The sequence below is a fragment of the Pogoniulus pusillus genome, chromosome 35, assembly GCF_015220805.1.
Source record: "Pogoniulus pusillus isolate bPogPus1 chromosome 35, bPogPus1.pri, whole genome shotgun sequence".
Classification (NCBI taxonomy): Eukaryota; Metazoa; Chordata; class Aves; order Piciformes; family Lybiidae; genus Pogoniulus; species Pogoniulus pusillus.
In genome coordinates this window covers 7,627,305-7,647,263 of record NC_087298.1, presented here as the reverse complement: position 1 = coordinate 7,647,263, position 19,959 = coordinate 7,627,305, and the positions used below count along the sequence as shown (strand labels likewise).

The 19,959-nt window shown below is 47.2% G+C and overlaps 1 protein-coding gene across 12 annotated transcripts in view; it reads left to right on the top strand.

Annotated features, from left to right (window-relative positions):
• Positions 1 to 18,966, top strand: part of MVB12B (multivesicular body subunit 12B) — a 61,209-nt gene extending 42,243 nt beyond the window's left edge. For 7 of the 12 annotated variants that reach the window (XM_064171679.1, XM_064171683.1, XM_064171682.1 and 4 more), the window contains 3 exons: positions 12,832 to 12,887; positions 14,577 to 14,636; positions 15,002 to 17,514. In XM_064171679.1, coding sequence (XP_064027749.1) covers positions 12,832 to 12,887; positions 14,577 to 14,636; positions 15,002 to 15,100 — 215 coding nt within the window. In that variant the 3' untranslated portion in view covers positions 15,101 to 17,514. Of the gene's footprint in view, positions 1 to 5,826; positions 6,763 to 8,721; positions 8,775 to 12,831; positions 12,888 to 14,576; positions 14,637 to 14,880; positions 14,969 to 15,001; positions 17,515 to 18,785 lie in introns of those variants that run through there. The other 5 variants (XM_064171677.1, XM_064171681.1, XM_064171689.1 and 2 more) reach the window with 5 other exon arrangements.
• Positions 18,967 to 19,959: the final 993 nt, after the last annotated feature.

Genomic DNA, 19,959 nt, shown 5'->3' with positions numbered 1-19,959 from the left:
TTTTAAAAGATACTGTATCTTTTATCTGTATGTAATGAGGACAGACGTTTTAATCAGAGGTTAGTCATTTATTTTTGCAAACTATTGTTTTGCTTCATCATTTCTGCAGATAATTAAATGGTTCGCTTGGCACACACTGTGTCTGCTTTATTAAAACAGGTAATTTTGAAAAAAAAGGAAGATGCTATTTTTTGGATCACTGCACAAGAATTGCCTTTATCTTCATCTTCCAGCATAGTTTCTGGTGGTTTTGAGATACTCTTCCATGTTCAGGTGTTTTTAGCACATTCTGCTCTCGGAAGGGGGAGGCCCTGTGCTACATTTTACTGTCGCTCCCGATTCCCACGTGTTATGTTCTTTGCACTTCTTAAGAATAGAAGTGGAACTCGATTTATTTTTGGTGACACACTTTTAATCGGGACGGTCCAAAAGGAAGACAAGTTGTGACACAAGCTTTTATTCTGCGCAAAAACCTCTTCGCTGAGGCTGAGATTAAAGTCAGCTTGTTCTTTGGTCTATTGCAATTCTCAGTCTTTGGGCTAAGAGACCTGGATAATCTTCTAAGTATAAAAGGCTCTATTAATATCCAGCAGTTCAGGGAGACTGAAGTCTCATGTAAAATGCTGCAGCTGTGTATTTCGGAAAGGGAAATGTAAGTGTTAGTTAATACTAGATTTAATGAGATTCAGAAAAGTGTATTTCTTATTAAATTAGCTCATCCGTGGTGTGCAGGTTGTTGCGTGCTCGCTGCTGCAGCGTGCCGCCCTGCGTTGTCAGTGCTGCGCTCAGGCAGGCGCAGCCCAAACGCTGAAAGATTAAGCCAGGAGTTCTCCCGCCTGTGTAATTTCTCAGATGTGATTTTCTGATTAACCTGCTGTCGTCCGAAGTGGCGTTCTTTATCTTCATCATCTCTTGCCTACTTGTACGAGAGCCTGACAGCTCTGCTGTGGTGCCGCTCTTTCCCCCGCCTTACTCTCGGCTGTCCCGTGAAGCTGCAGGCTGGCATAGGAGGTCCTGGCTTCTCCCCTGCACCGTACCAGACCAGCAGAGTTGACCCGTCTTTCCAGATCGCACGGCACCTTCCGCAGGAGCTGCTTGTTGATCTCTGCTGAGAGGATTATCTGCCTGCCTTGAATTATGTATGAGCAGGTGTACTGGCAGGGACGTCCCCGTCCCTGTGGCGGGGGCGGTGGCAAAGGCATTGACGCCGGTAGGGTGTGCAGGGCACATCCAAAAGGCAGTGGCAGTTAGGCTGAAAGGGAGGGCGATGCCAGAGGGATCCTACCGATGACGTGGCACATGCTGGGGCAAGGGTGCCACGCTTCCCTTGTTCCGTAGTCGTCGTAGGAACGTGGCTGCTGGAGGAGGACGATCCGGTGGGATTGGCGCCGGTGGCTTGCAGAACGCAACCTCTGTGGCCAGCTGCGCTGTATTTGTTTTGCTTCTCCGAGTGCCAGAGTTTAATTTTTTTTCTAGTAGGAAGCCACTCTGTGGTTTGGCTCTTTAAACAGTTATTAACCGAATGACAATTAGCAGATTGCAGAGACAGATTTTCTTTTCAGAACCTCTGAAATCGAGTACAGTTTGCAAAACTATCACGGCTTAGTAATGACAATGAATTTTGATTTCCCGGAACTGATATTAGACTCCTTATTAAACTATGTGCATCTGCTTTTAATTTACTCCAAATAATTGGAAAATGCAATGAAGCTTTCCAATTAAAGCACGGCTTTATGCTGTTTAATAATACCCCCATAATATTATAGCTTATGAAGTGACAGGTGAGTTGGTGTATGAATAAAACATAAAGGCAGCAATAAGGGACAGAAAACCGGAGACAGTTGTTGGGGATTTTAAATGCTGGATGTAATTTGCATATATTAATCTCTTCTTTTCAGCCTTATCAGGCGTTCTTCAGTATTTGAAGTTAAAATAGCGTTGACAGGCGGGAGTACGCTTAGTTTTTTCAAGGATTTATTACTTGTATAATTTCTGATCTTTAATAAGCAGATATGACTGATCCTCATAGTTCTATAGAAATCGGTTAATTGTTCCAGATGGCGTGTACTGATTATGCAAAATTACTTTTCACACCATTTTTTTTTTTTCTGATGGAGTTTGGAGTAAAATTAAATTTTTTATAGCTGCCTTATCGTGCTGTTTTACAGTGGTTTTTGCACAGAAGTTGAATTTAATCTACTATATTACATTGACCAGCAGAGTTATTCTAATGTAGCATTCTGTGATTTGACAGAGAATAATAGAACACATTGCTCATTGTTCGTTACTGTGCTGCTCATAAAAAGGAGTTCTAGTGCAGAAAACCAGGCTGTTATTTATGAAGAATGCTTAATTTGCACAGTTAAAAATGCAAAATTGTTACAATGAGATGTTCTCTCTTTTGGATAGAAGACTTGAGCAGAACAAATGAAAATAGTCTTGTTGCTATAGATTTCATCTAATAAAGAAAGGGGTTTTAGATGACTGGTGTGGCTAGGCTGTATGTTATTGGAAGGTGCAGTCATCCAGGCAGGAGGCTATGACTCCTATCAGGAGGTGTCAGTGGTGTTTTCCCTGATTATCCTCATCTGGATATCTCAATGGCATAATTTCATAATTGAAAACATTTATAAAGGTTGTTTGGCTTCATTCATCTAATGAAAACCTGCTTATACAAAACAAGCCACCCAGAAAGCCCTCTTGCTAATAAGGTTATTGTGACTGGTTTTGGCAATGAAAGTGTCCCCTTGCCTGGCTGTGCCATGCAGCAGACACCCATCTCACAGGCACACTATGGGCAGCGGTTCCTGTGGCTGCTCCCAGTCCCACTGGAGCAGTCAGGATGCTGTGATGGGTGTTAACATGTTGTTAGGGTTTGTCCAGGAGCAATACTAGGCCTAGGTTAGTTTTGTCATTGTATCCCATGCCTTTCTGTGCCATGCTGTGGACAGGTGTGTGGTGCCCTACTCGGGCCTTTCTCCTCCTGACAGTCTTGTGTGAGGTTGATGGATTTTCCTTCATTTTCATCCCTTGCGCACCTCCACCGACAAGTAGCAGGTGGCCTTGAGGTGCAAGGGTCCTGCTTGGGCCAGGTTTCATCCAGGGTCTCTGCCACCAGAGTTGGACATCCAAAGCGGGGCTGAAGGGACAGTAAGAGCCAGAGTCCAAGACATTCTGCTAATCTTTGCAAAGCAAGACATCAGATGTTTAAAGAATGACCTTGTGGTTAATGGGATTAAAATCTCCAATTAAATTAGAAAAGTGGGCATACACTAAATGGACTTTTATGAAGAGTGCTTATTTTTAACTCAGTAGAATAAAGGCAAGTAATTAACTCAGCCATTAGAAAGCTCAGAATTTCCCCTGTCTCCTGTGGAACTAGAAAATTGTTTTGTGTATACTCTTTATATATATATTAAAAATAGTATATATGGAGACGACTAATGGCATAAATCAGGATTTATTGGAAAATATTTGTTCTAATGAAGTAATAATTTGGTAGTAATGTTTTTCATCAGTGTAGCTTAAGGCTACATTAAGTGGACAGACTTTATATGGATTCTCTAATTTTAATCTTCAAAATGCTATCTAATGTCTCATTAAGACTTGCATATAATGTATCTTAAGTACAGTCATTAAATATAGTTTAGGGAGATTTATGTTCAGATATTTCTTAAAGATGTTTTAATAGGCCCATTTACTCTGATGATATTAATGAGCTCTTAACACTTATTAAGCTCCTAAAACTAGTGGAATTCTTCTTGCAGTGAGCAAAACAACTGGAGAATTGTAAATGAATTGGAAGCTCTAACAAGGCTGGGTTTCAGCTGGGTCTTCAGCTGCCCTCTCTGATCTGTTCAGCTCTGTCAGCATCAGGCTGTGTCCTGCTTTGTTCCCTTGTGCTCCTGCTGCCTTCCCTCTGGAAAGGTCTTTCAGTCCCGTTCATTGTGCGTCATCTCCTGGGCATGCAGGGGCTGAGCAAGGGCTGCTGTTCCTCATGAAACAGCAGATATGGTAAAGAGCTGCAGCATGAGTAGGTTTATATCTGTGTGGATACCTGTAATGTTAGGCAAATTTGGTTGTGTATCTCCCAAAGTAAAAGAGGTACTGTAAGGGAAGAGCCAATTACAGTCATGCTTTTAGATAAATTCTGCTTTTTGATCATCTGAAGTTAAGATGCAAGAATTATAATTATGCTAATAAAAACTGTTCATTCCCCTATCGTCGCTTTAGCTCCAACTCAGAAAGTTATTGCAAACAAAATTCTCTGGTTTCATCACTCAGCTCTTCTTAAAAAATCCTTCTGAGTTCAGAGACTTTTATAATTACTAAATTGGTTTGTTAGCAGGAGATAATAGCAAATTTCTTCTTTTCATAATTGGACATTTCTTCCCTGTAGGCTAATGTATGCGCAGCACTTGCATACACAATAAGCTGTGCTTTTGAAAAGCCATAACTAGCTAATAAGTGCTGTGGTGTCATCGGAGAGTAATGGTTTGCTGATTAGCATAATTAATGACAAATGGTGGTGCGGAGCGGGTGGATTGGTTTAGCAGATGATGAATGCGCTGCAGCCCAGGCTGAGTCCTGCTGAGGCGGCTTGGCTGGCGGTGGTGGCTCCTTGGTTGGTTGGCCGTGCTTGTCACTGCAAGCCTGGCCCTTGTGCCCAGTGTCTCTCCTTGGCACCCTGTGGAACAAGCCACACATCAGCAGAGCTCTGCTTGGTGGCTGTGGGCACTCCACAACCTGGTTGGGCAGCGTGCCCTGGAGCAGGGCTGGATGCTGCTCTGCACCATGCAGTTCTCAGGGCAGGGAGGCATTGACCAAGGAGCTGCACCCAGCTGGGTACCAGTGGCCAAGGAGTAGCACCCAGCTGGGTGTTCCTGTGGGCCACCAATGGTCTGTGTCCTCTGAGGGCAGGAGAGAAGCTCCAGGCAGCCATCCATGCTAGGAGATGGGCACATTTATCTGTGACTTGATTAATCAGGGCTAATTTGCATTCACAAATGAGACTGATAAAAATGGAGTTACCTTTTCACCTTTAAGGGGGAGGAGGGATTATTTCTAGGTTGTCTCTTTTTTTTAAGTGATAAGCAACTCTTTTACCAATAAAGATGAAAATACTTAATTTGCATTAGCAAAAGAAGCTAATTATTATATAGTTAATTAGCATCTGGAAATGAGGATTATCTTAATTACAAAGCACAATTTCCTTAATAGCTACAAAACTGTAAGTTTGATCTGTGTGGAGATTGGTGACTATTATTATGTAATTAGTGATCATATTAATGGTGCAGTGTATTTAGATATAATTTGCATATGCAAATGAAATTTACCTGATAGAAATATGTGGCTCCACTAATGACTCTGAGCACTTAAAAATTAAATTATATTAGGAGATCTGGGTCCAGAGTCACTGTGCAGTGGCATGGTGGATCTCCTCCTGCAGCAGAGCTTTTGGCTCTGCAGGGCTGTGGCCTTGAGCTCTGGCCCTTGAGAGGATGAGGAAACTTCTCCCTATCTTCTTGGGTGCCCAGATCTCAGTACTGTGTGCAGCCCCCTGCAGCTGGGATGTCACCAGTGCCAGCTGCCATCTTCATCTGAGATGGAAAGCTCAGCTTTGGGTTCTTCTTGAAGCTTTTCTGGCCTGATAAGTGTTGCATCACTGGATGATGGGAACACATTCTGTGCGTTGGGCTCCTGTGCAGGAGATGAGACTCATGTCTTTTGTAGCAGTGCTCGCAGGTTAGGGGTGCCTGGGACATGTGTGGAGGGCAGGGTGCTTCAAAACAGCTCATCCATCTTTATTCTGCTTTTATTGGAAAGCAAGAAGTTGCCTGTGTGTTTAGAGAAGACTAAGGTCCTTTAAAGCAAAGCTGCTAGGAGTGGGCGCTGCGCACCCTGATCTCCCCAGGAGCCTTCTGACACAGATGTTGGTCGCTTGGTGCACAGCTGCAGTGCTGCTGCTGGACAGGATCGCAGCCATTGCTGCAAGTGTGAGCATCTGCCATTGCCTGGAGACCTGGCCCCTGTCCAGAGCTTTTCCAGTCGGGGAACCCAGTACCCTTGCAGTGACAAAATCCCTGTCCCTGTTGTACAAAATCACACCTCTGTGGGTGTCTGGTAGAAGAAAATCAAAGCTTTCAGGGCCAGATAATGTAACACAATGTAGTGTGTTTCTTTCATATACCCTGCTCTTAACCTACGATTCTGAAACAACTGAAGTGCAAAAAGTACCAGTGCTGGAAGGAAGCAGCCGTTACCCAACAGGATGTTTCTCTCATCAAGAAGGAGAAATTTACAGCCGCCAGCCAGGGAACACTGCAGCTATTGTGGGTGCTTCCTGAGATGCTTTTTGCAACTGCCTGCTCCAGCCCGAGTCCTGCCTGCACCTCCCTCCTCTCTGCTGCAGACAGACATTACATGTTTAATGACTTCCAAGGAGTCTGTCTGTCATTACAGCTGGAGCTGAAAGCAATTGAAAAGCGCCTGTGTTTCTCTTCAGCGTGCAGCCTTGTGTGGAGGCTGCAGGAGCCTCCACTTTGCCTCCTTGTCCTAGAGCGGGACCTGCCCCGGTTCTGCCGTGGCCCCTCACCACTGCTTTGTATCTGCTCCAGTCTAATTAATTAAGGGTTGTTGCTTGGAAGTAGCACGTGCTTAGGTGTGATCTTTGAAGTTTAGTGTGGTGCAGAGACTTCAAAGGGGACATTTTATTAAAAAATAATAAAATCAAGAGCTCCTAAACACTTGCAATTTGAAGAGCTTGTTTGAAGTCTCTCCATGTTCCCTGGTGCCGATACAGCCACAGTGCTGAGGTACTGCTTAGCCATCACCACGCAGTACTTAACCTTCACTTTATTTAAAAAAGAAAATAATCAAAGCCAGGAGTATTTTCTCAAGTGTTTTTGTGGCTTGATCTAGCAGTAAAGAACTAATTGTGCTGTGTTGTGAGCTATGCAGGAAACAGAGAAAATCAGGGCTGACAATCAAATTAGCAAAAATGAAAATTTAGTCCGGGTCTGGTTTTTAATCAAGGTTGTTTCAAGACAAATGGGAAAGCTGTAAACCTTTCCCATGGCAGAGGTTTCCTTTCACAGCCTCAGAGGCCTCTGCTCACCATACCAAGCATTGCTTGGTTGTGTGCTGCCTAGCCCAGGTCTGGGCACTGAGCTAGAGAGTTCTCAGCTGGGTTTCCTCGCTCTTCCCCGCAGCTACCTGGTGCAAGATCCAGCTCCTCCTGGAGCTGCAGGACTGCCTTAGCTGGGTGTGGTGCTCTGAGACTGTCTCAGGAGCTTGAGCTTGTGCCTTAGTTCATTGCAACCAAACAAGAGGAAGGTGGTGAACTGCTGGAGGCACCTCTGGGGCTGGGTGTGCAGGCAGAGCCTGTGTAGCACTGCCAGCCCAGTTCACACCTGATTGCTCAGCAGAGCTGAGAACCATCCTGGTCTCCTCTTGTTGACTGATGATAGGCTGTGCAGGGCCAGCAACCAAAGGTCCCACTTGGTACAGCCAGTGACAATGGCCACTGCAGGAGCAGCACTGATGACAAGCCCAAGCAACAATGCATGCCACAGTATGTCTCGGAGACACCATGGGCTTTGGCAAACACATGATGGTGTGCTTGGCTGGGGACAGCTTGGTGTTCCTGCCTCTTGTCCGAGGGCTCCCTTACTATAGGGCCAGAAGAGGACTGGAGAGGAGCTAGAGGAAATAGGAATCAACATCTCGGGTTTGGGTTCTTGCCTGTATGAAGCAGAAAGCTGTGCTTCTTTGGGGGCGGTGTCTGCAGCTGGGGAGCGCAGCCTGGGGGCGGTCACAGCACTCCCAGTTGCAGCCGGCTTGGCAGGAGCTGACTGGAGAGTTTGCTTTTGTTTTCCCCTTGAGGTTTTGCTATCATTAGTGATTTGGAAATGCAGAGTGGTGTTGTTCCATCTGGGACTCGGTGCACAGTAGCAGAGTGAGCACACACACATGTTTGCTATTCAGCCTGCTATTTAAATTACCGTGTACAGAACTACAGGAGTAGGAGGCTTAGCTGTGTATCATGGAGAGTGTGGTTTGTTTTGAAAAGCTCTTGTCTGTCCCTTGATGGGTTGCAGACTGCTGCTAAACACTTTTTCCATACTTCTGAATGATTTCTCCCCCTTCCACACCTCACATACCTGCTTGGGTTTGTGCAGGTGTCCGGTGCCATCCTCCACATGCAGTGTAAAGGTTCAAGCGTGCAGAGCGTAGCCAGGTGCCAACAGGAGACAGACCTGTGTGTGGTCAGGGTGTCTGTAGGAGGCTGGGAAGAAATAATAAGTGGGTGGTGTCCTGGTCCTAATGTCCTGTCCCTGATGATACAGGGGCTGGAGCATCTCTCTTACAGAGACTGAGAGACCTGGGGCTGTTCAGACTGGAGAAGACTGAGAGGAGATCTTATTAGTAGTTAAGAATGGGGCCAGACTCTTTTCAGCAACAGGACAAGGGGTAACTGGCCCAAACTGAAAGCCAAAAGGTTCTGTCTGAGCATAAGCAAAAACTTCTGACCTGTAAGGGTACCAGAGCACAGAAGCTGCAGAGTCTCCTCTGGAGAGATTCAAGACCTGCCTGGATGCAATCATGGGCAGTCTGCTGCGGGTGACCCTATTTCAGCAGGGGGATTGGACTAGATGATTTCCAGAGGTCCCTTCCAAACCTCACCATGTTTTGTTTCTGCATCCTTGTCTCACCACCCAGCCCTAGCCAGCATGGTGTAGTTTCACCAGCTCCCCACAGCTCCCCAGCCACCCCTGGCTGCAGCATGAATCCTGCGGTGCCAGCTGTCCAGGCCAGCCATGGCTTCCCATGGCAGGTGCATGCAGTCACCTGGCCTGTGTGCTGCCAGCCTGCTGATTGTTACCCATTTCCAAGTTCCTCTGGTGTCGTTGAGCTGGAAACGAAGTTTTCTCTGAACAGGTGAGCTGTGCTGGTTTTACAGTACTGCTGTAGGCTACTTTAGGAGATACTTATTTTGGTAAAACATAAACACATCACTAGGGCTGCAGGTCTGGGGAAAATCTGAAGACTTTTGCAATATTATAGCAATATAATATCTGTAATATCTAAGATCTGAGATAATTTAAATTTTAAATGTGGCAATGGTACATTCATTGTTGGTTTGGGGTTTTTTGTTGTTGGTTTGCTTTAGCAATGCTTAGTTTTCAGAGTTGTGCAGGAAGATGTTTTGCAAGGGATTTATTAAGTAAATATCTTTAATATCAAGCAGTTGAAAATTCTAATGTAAAAGGCTATGCAAAAGTAGCAATAAAGAAATCCAAAGCTATAAAAGCTTATGGTGAGAATTTAAATGCAGAAAGAGCTGCTGTTTCCTTGGGAGTTGAGGTATATAAACTCCTCCATAGCTGTGTATCCCCACAATAGTGGTGTGAAGAATTAGCGCTCGCTGCAGTGTGCAAACTGAACCCGCCGAGCACTGAGGCAGCTATTCATCTATACCCAGGAGCTAAATATGACAATGTTAGCATTTTTCATTTCCCTGACGTTACCATTAATAAAGCAATGATCCAAAAGAAGCTTTGCTGAGTCTGTTCTTTATGCTTCTATCACTCACGACTAGATAATTTCACACAGGATCGTTTTTAAATTAAATGACGATAAAAAGCGCTCTGCTGTCCTGTGTTCACTAGTTCATAGAAGTCTATCAAGTCATTAATGTGTCATGACAAACTGCTAGTTGGGTACAAGAGTAATTAATTATTTGCATAAATAACAGGTTGAACTTCGTGCTTTGAACCACAATGACATATGCGTCACGTCGTGGACATCTTGGAACCTCTTGCAGGGGTGAAGGCTGAGGCAGGCGCGCGCGCGATGGCTTCCGCATGCGTGTCCGGCGGCCAGCAGCTCGGCTGGAGCTCTGCTGCTTTTTGTGTTCCTAAGTTGTTCATTAATAGCTGTTTCACGAAAGCATCTGATCATTGGAGATTTCAATGAACAATTATACAGATTTTCATAATCACCATTAATCACCACATATTTTTCAAGATAATTACAGCAATTATTATTTAGATTCCTCTTTTATGTGCTCATTGTTGAAAAGAACAAGTGCTTATTACACGGGATAGTGTAGAGATCTACGGTCTGAAGTTCTTTGTCATCCAGAAACTCATTATGTTAGCTGATGCTGCCTGTGAAAGTTCGTCAGCGTGTTTAAATTAGGGTAGCATTGGCAGGTCTGATTATTTAAATCTGGTAGCTTTGCTAAAAATATAGTTATTCAAGAAAGATGAATTACTAATTTGACAACTGAGATTTAGTTGGAGTCTACAGCACAGAAGGCAGCATCTATCATGTGCTTAGAGGAGGGTGACAGTACTTTTTCAGATGAAAGAGAGAATTTCTGAGCTAACAAGTTGTATTTATAGAGTGTGGTTTTGTGGCCTGCCCTTTAAAGGCTGAGAGCAAAGTCTGAATGAATTATAATGAAGAAATGGCCACTGGTTAAAAGTTGGCTGTGCTTCTCAGTGGTGCTGAGCTGACCAAGGGGATAGCTCTGGTGCCCTCTTGTGTGCCAGTTACTGGAGGATCTGGTCTCCTCCTGACTGTTAATGTGGAGTTGTGGGAACACCACCCTAAAGGTTGGTTTTAGAATCATAGAATGGTCTAGGTTGGAAGTGTCCTCTGAAGGTTCCATCTGCTGGCTCCTTCAATTATCTAATTGCAGTGACTGAGCTAATTGGATGTGACCTTCATGTAGGCAGTTCCTGGGAGGCATTGGAAATACTATTTTTTTCCTTGAAATTCCTTTTTAATGTCTTCCATTTTGAGGGAAAAGAGCACAGGCACCTCCCTGACCTTTTGCAGATGCTGTGGGTGCAGTTGCACAGGGAGAATCTTTCAGCTTCCTGGGTTCAACCAGGCCCTGGCATCATGAATGCCTTGGCCCTACAGCAGGTGAGGCTTTGCAGGCAAGCAGTGATTCCCAGTGCAGCGCTGGGAGCCACAGTCAGTCAGGGTGGTGTTCCTGTGCCTGCACTGACCAGTGGGCAGGGGGGCTTGAAGTGAAATGTGCAAGGCACAAATGTTGCATAGGTCTTCTAGAATATTTTAAAGTTGCAACCTTTTAAAGATGTTAAAACCTGTGTGGATCAGTGCATGAGCTCACTCATGTATGAGTAATGCTGCTGGTGGTGGTAATACTGTAAAAATGGGACCTTGCCCACCTTTCTGTTCTCAGTCAGAGCTTGTGTCTCCCCTTGTGTCTCAGGAGTCCCCACCAACTGCTCGCAGCCCCACACAGATCCTACCTGCAGAACGTTGCTGGGTCTGAGGGGTTGAAGGCTGCACCCTCCAGTGCTGACAAAGCTAAGGCAGAGGGAGCAGGCAGCTGGGGCAGCCGGGTGCGTTATTTCCGTAAAGTTTCCTGGATTGGTGGGTGTTTAAATCCTCGTGACTGCCAGTGCCTGGCTGTGAAGAGAGCTGCTGAATGAGTGAGCTCTTTTCTGATTTCTGCCTTTAATGTATTTTACCAGCAGCCGAGTGACAGACCTGACACAGTGGCTCCTGTGCACGCTCCTGTGCTTGGGGAGTGCAGCATTAATAACACACTTCCATGCATCATGCCATTTTTAACCATGATCGTTATGATAAAGGGCATATACTTAATTACAGGCCTGCTTAATTACAGCTCTGTTGAAGCTCGTTTGTTTAGGAGAGTGCTAATTGTGCTGCTGAGCCTTTGGCACACCCTGCTTTCATCTGCTGCTTTGCTCTGCAGTTTTGAGCTCCGGGAGGGCTGAGGCGCACAAGGACGGACGGGTGGATGGAGGCAGGGGCTGCCAGGGACGGCGCACGCTCATCGAGGCTTAGTCTTTAAATTACTTTACAAAAGCCAGTGTGTGACTGATCAAAGCAGGTTTCTGTCGGGATAACAAATGCAGATGGTCTTTCAGGTTCAAAACTTCCTGGATTTGGTGATGCTGGTTTTCATCTGTTACCTTTTGTTTCATATAGCGCTGCCACATAGCACCTTTGATAATGAAATTACTCCAGCAGAGGGGGTTCTTAAAGTCAAAATACACAAAGCAAATGTAAAATGCAAAGAATTCTTAAATAACCCTTGTTAAATCATGAATGTGGTAACTTGCTGATGCTGATGGAAGTTAGAAACAACAAGCAGAGAAAGGTGTAGATGCTCTGTGAAAGAAAATGCTATTTGAGGATTATTTCAGGGATTAAATTTGCTCTAGTTTGAAGCTTTTACTTATTTCAGAGCTGAAATTTAAAGACTTAACACGTTAAAGGTGGAACTGAAATAAAGTGGGTGTGCACTCTGCCTTAGAAATGTGCTTTTTTCAGTCTGGTGTGGAAATTGCTGAGTTACGTATTTTAACAGTAGACATCTCCCTTGTACTGACGTATCTCATGAGTGATACAAGTCACCCGAACCAGGCATGTTCTTCAGAAACCAGAGACTTGCACAGATAGTTCTGTGTGGTAAATAGATGTCTGTCCTCTCAAGATGTATTTGTTTTCGGTTTCAAATACTGTCCTGTTTCAGCAGCTGAACCAAACTGGAAGACTCAAAATTGAGACCATGAAATTGTATGTGGATAGAGCAGGGAAGGTTCATTGAATTCCTGATTCGGTGGGGACTAGCCCAGCTGTGTCTTGAACAGAGAGACACCACTGGCAGGTTAGAGGGAGGAAAAGGCTGGCAATAACCCCTGCAAGCTATCAATCATGTGTCAATGCCATGAATACTTGATCTGTCACTGAGAATGTGTGAAGTTGTATGTCAGAAGTCAGCTGGAGATGTGACATGCCTGCTTGTTCTGTCCCTTTCAGCAATGGATGGAGTGCCTTTCATGATTTCAGAGAAGTTTACCTGTGCTCCTGAAGGGGTAAGTTGCCTTCCTTATTATCCCAGTGTCAGAAATTCATCTTTTGATGGAGAGTGATCACAAAGCATCCACATAGATTACCTGCTGCTGGGAGTTTTTTTTTGGTGGAGCCTAATACCCAGTGCTTGAGCTGAGCCAAGGTTGTATTGCACAGTATTCCCATGGGGCAGGAATGACTTTGGCCAGATACTTTTAAAACTGAACTGTCCTGGGAGTTGAAAGTTTATCACCATCAGAAATACAAGAGTGTAGTCAGCTTTGTAGCTTCCTTTTTGCACCCCAGAAATTCAGGGCAATTGTAAGTGGTGTGGTGTACTTCAGTGGTGTCAACTGTTGTGGGAAAGGGTCTTCCAGAGCTGCTCAGTCTTGGTGGGTGCTGGTGGGTTTACAGGTGGAGCATGAGTGACTGTAGCTGACTGTGGGTAGTGGGATTACAATGGCTGCGCTGGCCAAAGTCCAGTAAGGGGGGTGAGGGGGAGGTGATGCCCTCATGTTTACTAGTTCCAGCCAGGAAAATCTGCAGAGGCAGCTATGTCCTAATGACACCACAGCTGGACCTCAGCTGGGTTCCAAGGAGCAGCAGCAGGATGAAAGAATGATTTTTAGGATTCCTGTTGCCCTCTGGCCTGGGAGATTGTCTGAGTCACAGTGACTGCAGTGCAGCAGCAGAGCAGGCTGGGTTGCTTTTCACATACAGCACACTTCTAAACATGTTCACTCCCGGAGCAGAGTCCAGCTCTGTGTGCATGTGCTGCCAGCTGCATGGCTCCAGCTCAGCGTGCCTGTGCTGCTGACAGCACAGCTCCTGCCTGGCAGCAGGGCAAGCTCAGAAGGGCACCACATCCTGCCTGCTCAGCATTCAGCCTGGGCAGGGCAGGTTTGCTCAGCTGAAATTAGAAACCACGGCACAGATAGAGAGTGACCTTTGAGCACTGCAGGGCCAATGCTGGTTTACATTGGTGATCCAGAGCTCAGAGGTTCAGCATCCTATTACCAGTTCCCTCAGCCAGCTGATCCTGAACCAGTTTAAAATCAGTTTACAAGAAGCTGCTGAGGCAAACACCAAGCCATCAGCTGTATCTGATTTTTCACATTGTGCTCCCACTTTGTCAGCAGGAAGAAGAAAGCACACAACCTCCGTGTGTAGCCGGATGTGGTTTTTCACAACCATTGCTTTTGGAAAGTGTTGTTTATGGGCCGTTATTCCCAGAAAGCTGAGTCCCTGCTGTGAGGACAAATGTAGAGAGATTAGGTCGTGCTAGTCTTCCCCTCGGATCCTTGAGACACCATTGCCACCATATGGTCAGTTTGGTCAGAGCTTCCTGCAGCCTGTGCTGCTTGCACCTACATGCTGCAGCCACATGAAATCCATAGGGTGTTAGGGGGTGCATTCCCATAACAGCCATCCTGCAGCAGGGAGGTGGCTAAATACCTACCTTGGCAAAGTGAGAATGAGACGAGTGTCAGCTGTCCTCACTTGGGGACAAAGGCATTAAGAGCTGCTGTCCCTAACCTGCTTCTGCTTCTTCACTCCTGTGGTGGACAGCAAAACAGGGTTCTGCTAGTGTTTGCAGATGATGTCTCTTAATCTCTGGTGATAGAGCATTTGCCAGCTTTAAACAGAAGATTTTCAAACAAAAAAATGCCTAAAATTGACATTTCTGATTATTGTTTGTTTGTTTTTTCCAGATGCAGCCAGTTGATCTCTTGGGCATCACAATCAAAACCCTTGCAGAAATTGAAAAGGAGGTAGGTAGCCAGCCAGGCACTAAGCAAAAGTGTCGTGAGAGCTGTGTTCACCTCATTGTGAGATTCCTTCCTGTGTGGAAAAGGCCTCTCTTGTTTTTAACAGGTTCCTGGTGGTGGATAAAATAAATGACGAGTCAAAACAGTAACCTTAGAATTAGAGATGTTCTCTGTGATCTGTGCAGGTTGAGGACACTTTAGGTGTTGACTCTAATGGCAAAGTCTGCTGCCCTCTGTTTAATTGCAGATCTCTTCCTTATTTAACCTTTCTTCTTAACAAACGATGTGACAGCAGGACCCTGCATTAGGTTGCCCTTTGTGTCTCATTGACTAAGCAGTGCCAGGTAAACTGCTTTATCGCTTTTCAGTATGATGGTGCTGGTGACAAGTCACCAGGAAAACTGGACTGCACTTTCAGTGAGGCTGAGTCTTCCGGGAGCTCGAGGAGGAGACAGCCATCAAACTGAGGGTGATTTCGTGTTCCCAGGGGAGCATTTTGCCATATGCATGGTGCCAACGAGTCGCCTGCTTTGCTAGGGCTGCATTTCAGCTGAAGTCTTAGATCAGGATGTTTCAACAGCATGTGTGTCTTCAGGCACCATCATTCACAAACATCTTCTGTGTCACAAACATCTTCTCTTGTGCTGACCAACTGACTTAAAGGCAGAGAGTAAGAAAGTGCATAGCAAAACTTCCAGACTCTTTGTGACATCTCCACTTTTTGATTCCAGTTATGAGTCCAGTTTCCTAAATTCATCCTCTTCTCCTACCTGGAAGTTTTGTCTGAGTATGAAGAGAAGGTGGATGGTTGCTAAGGGAGCTGCAACAATCACTCTGAAGATGCTGCCTGAAATGGGCAATTGCTGGCAGGAGCACATGTGCCATTTCACTGTAGCATCTTTCACAAAGGCCATGTGTGCTGGGGGCCAGGGCTTTTCAGGGCTGGCGGCCCCCACAGGTATTTGCCTCCTTCCAACCTGCCCTCACAAGGAGCTGGCTGCAGGACAGCAGGTCCCTTTTGCTGGAGGGAAAGCAAAGTGGTGTTGGATAGGCATGTGCAAGAGAGATCTGGGCAGCTCAGAACGCTACCAGGAGGTGTAGTCTGTATGATCGTGCCCTATACTACTTACAGGCCCACAAAGCCCAGAGACATTGACACTGGAGACATTTCTGTGGTCTTGAGGAGAGAGGTTGATACCTGTCAGTTCTCCCCCACACCCTTGTGTTCTGTTACAAGCTGTGTGTGTTTCAGAGTAATGAAAAGTATAATTATGCAGCCCATATTCCTTGATGAAGCATCTTGTCTGCACATAGATAGCTAGGCATATAAATATTGTGAATTTCTGCATGGCTTTATTTCCCTTGCAAGCAATAGCAACATTACAGCAAATCTTCTGGATTTCCAAAGCAGCAAGAACATTTTCCCTGGAGCTAGATGCCTTGCAAAAAATGCTCCCAAAGAATTCCAAGAGTTATTGTTCTCTGTCGTCACATTTGTGGATTTATGCACCCATTCTCCAAGCTGCAAGGCAAGGATGAATGAAAGTACTTCACCCTCTCAGGAAAAACGATAAAAATAGGTACAAATCCTGTACTGTGTGTTTGGACAGCACCTGAAGTCACTTCTCACACAGCAGGACTGGAGTAGTGTATGAAGAAGTGGGATGTGAAGTGATGCTCAGTGGGTAAAGGCAGGTTTAAGCTGAGGGCACCCTTTGCTCATGGCAGTTTCAGTGGATGTGGGACGATGAGGCAGCATGGCTGCTGCTCTTCCTGTGAAGGCTGCATGGGTTTGTCCGGGCTAGGGAATGTCACTGAGCTGGCGTCTTGGCAGGTGAGGCAGCTGCTGTGCAGTGAGGAGTGGTGCAGGTGGTGGCAAAGGCACTGTCACCCCTCACAGCTCGTGGTGGTGGTAGTGCATGCTGCTTTGCCACGTGGCTGTTGGCAGCAGAGTCAGGCATCAGGCTGTCATGGGGCGCTGGCAGGGCACACCCCATCCTCACTTTAAGCTTGGCACTGAGCAGAGAGTCTGGAGAGAGCCTAATTAGAAAAGCGAGCATCTAATATTAATCATTCCTTTTAAACTGACAAGGAAGGCAGTTCATTTAACCACTTAATTGCTACAAGTTTTCATGGGCTGCTCTTTGCAAATATATTTAATGAAGAAGTTGTAAATCTAAAAGAGCTTAAAATTTTAATTTTATACAGAAATATTTTTCCTTGTTCTCATGTTTGTAGTCAATCCTCCAGAGTGTAGTCACATGAAATGTTCTTTAAATGAACATATTTGCTAACTGGCATGATTTCAGTTTTTAAAACATTGGTTCCAGCAATTAGGCATTTTTTTCAGTTCCCAAATGACTAGAGAAATTCGTCTTGATTATAATTGCTCTTAGCCACGCATATCTAATTTGTGTCTTTTTAAGTGTTAATTAGTAAACAGTTTGAGCTGACATCTTTATGTGTTTGTGTGTTGAAAAATGAGGCTTACTGCTTATTTAGCTCGGGGCTGGTACTGCTGGCTGTGACATCATGACATTGAGGTAAAATTAATGGAGACGTGTTTGCCAATTAAAAGGCAAGCTGAAGGCGGAGGAGGGCTCCGCGACATCACCTCCCGCGCAGCCTGCTCGGGATGCGTAGGGTCGGAGCTAGTGTCGTTGGACGCAGCGGCGTTGCCGCGGCTGTTTCGGGACCGCCCCGGTTCTCACCGGCGGGAGCGGGGAGGGGCTCACGCCGCGGTCCCTGGGCGCCCCCTGCCGGCCCCACGCAGCCCCCGCGCCTTCTCATTTCGGTCCCCCTCTGCCCGGGGACCGGGAGCGGGTCTGCGGGGACTGGCGCCGTGTTTGCGGCAGGAGCTGGGCCACCCGTAGTCCTGTGCTTCGTAGCATCGCTCGCATGATTGCAGGACACGGTGAACCGGGACCCAGAGGAGGGTCTGGTGCTGGGGGAAGAAAGACCCAGCCCATGTCTGTTGGGAGCTGCCTGGAGGAGCAGAGAACTGTGGAAACAGTCACTTTGGTTCAGAGAGACTCTTAAGATCATCAAGTCCAACAGATATACCAACACTGCCGGGTTACCACTAAACCATGTCCCTCCACACTACATCTGCACAACTTTTAACCCTCTCCAAGGATGGGGACTCCGCTGCTGCCTTGGGCAGCAGGACCAGCATGTCTCTCCACATGCAACCCTCATGCAGCTCCATGGCGACCCTGGCACAGTCACCCTGGGACAGCCAGCCTCTCCAGCACTGGTACCTCTGTTCCTGTGCACATACATGGAGTAGGTGCCAGCAAGGTCACTGAGTTCCCAGGGCCACCTTGTCAGCTACATGTCCGGTGCCCCAGCCTGCCCAGTGAGGAGTGCTGGTGAATGGGCCTGGCCCCAAGGAGTTGGGGACATCCCAGGAGCCGCAAACGGGACAAACCATATCCAAAGCCATTGTGGCAGGTGTGCCAGGACTGTGTGCTGCTCCTGCCCCAACACATTGCTCTGCTTCGGCTGCACTGCCCATGACAGGAGAGCCATAGTGGTCTCAGCCTTTCCCAAGGGTGCTACAGCAGCGTCCAGGGGAGCCTGAGGCTGCCATGGTGTGGCCCACAGCATGCCACGAGATGGCACTGCTACGGCACACTCCACATGCCGCGGCACCCAGGCCATCATGTCCGTGGCCAGCCAGTGGCAGGGATGTCTGAGCTGTCGGAGTGTCCCTCAGCTGCAGCAGCATCCATCCAGCTGCAGTGACATCTCTGTGGTGCAGGGACATATTTAGGCATTTCTTCTCACCTTGCTAAGAGTAACACATAATTATGCTACCAGCTTGTGTGAATGAGGCCTGCAAAAGGGAATTGGGATAAGTGTGGTCATGTTTGTGTTAATGCTCGATTTTAGGGAGGGGGTGAATCCTTCCTCCAGGGTGGGTACTGGCATGGGGCTGGCTGGTGCTGGCAGGCTCATTTGCCACATCGCAGTGTGGCTCATTTAGGGAAAGGAAACAAGGTTACAGCTCAGGGTGCTGCCAGGCCAAATTCTCGCCTCATTTTTCTGCTTGCTGTATCATCAACAGGCTGGGGAGTGTGGCTGTGTGCTCTGGCCTGGCTGCCATCAGGCAGTGCCCCATGACTGCCTCTGTCTTGCTTTTCCCTACAGTACGAGTACAGCTTCCGGACAGAGCAGAGCGCAGCTGCCCGCCTGCCGCCCAGCCCCACCCGCTGCCCACCGGTCCCACCGTCCTGAGAGCGCCCTCTGATGCTGGAGTGGGCCTGTGCACGCATACTACTGAGCGGGTGCGGGACCTGGCACCGGCGCTGGCCTGGCAGACCTCCACTCCTCTGGCCATCACTGCCCGCCCCGCACTGCACCACCTCCTGCACACGCTGCTCCATGTATTGGGACTGTGCAACCTTCGGCAGCTGTTCCCACCCTCCCCCGCTGTTTTGGAACCCCTCCACGTGAGTACAGGACTGGGATCCCCGACAGCAGCCCCTTGGTCATCCCCACTTCATAACCCCTGCTGCAGGACAGTCAAAAAACCAGAGCTGTAACAGGCTGCTGCCAGCAGCAAGCCCTGAGCTTGTGAACCATGAAGAAATGATCTGCAGTAGGCCCCAAAAGTGACCATCCCTATTTTTTGCTCTTCTTTAATCTTGAAACCCCTGGGCATCCTGCCCATGCTGACATGGAACTCATGAGAAACCCCTGTACCTTAGTCTGGTGGGCAACACCAAGCCACAGTGGATGCCCCATCTGCCTCCATCACAGCCTGGACACAGCAGCTCTACCATGGTCCTGTCTGCCTCCACTGAGACCTGGGCACACAGCAGCTCTTCTGTGGCCAGGATCAATCCCAGACTGTGATAAGTTGCTTTTGCTGTTGGCCAGTGGAGCTGAGAGTGTTTGCTCAGACCTGCCTTGGGCTCTGTTCCCAGATGCTGGCAAGGTGGAGGGGTACAGAGAGCAGAAATTGCAGTGTAGATCCTGAGATCAAGCACTTCTGCATTGCACAGGGTGTCTGTGTGTCCCTGAGGACCTAGAGCAACAAGCACCCTTTCTTCCTTTCTGGGCTGGATTCTGGCAGTGGCCCAGGTGGAGCCCACCAGTGCCCCACCAACCCTTGGCCAAGCTGCCAGCAAAGCTGGAGCTTTGCTGACAACATGGATGCTGTCACCTGCCCATCACTTTGGACAGTTTTCTAACACTTGCCCCGCTAGCTGCTAAAACAAGAGATGTGCCTGTTCCCTCGTGCGCTCACGAGGACGCACTGAACTCTGACGTAGTGCAGGATGAGAGTGGGATGCATTAAACCCTGACCTCAGCCTCCTTG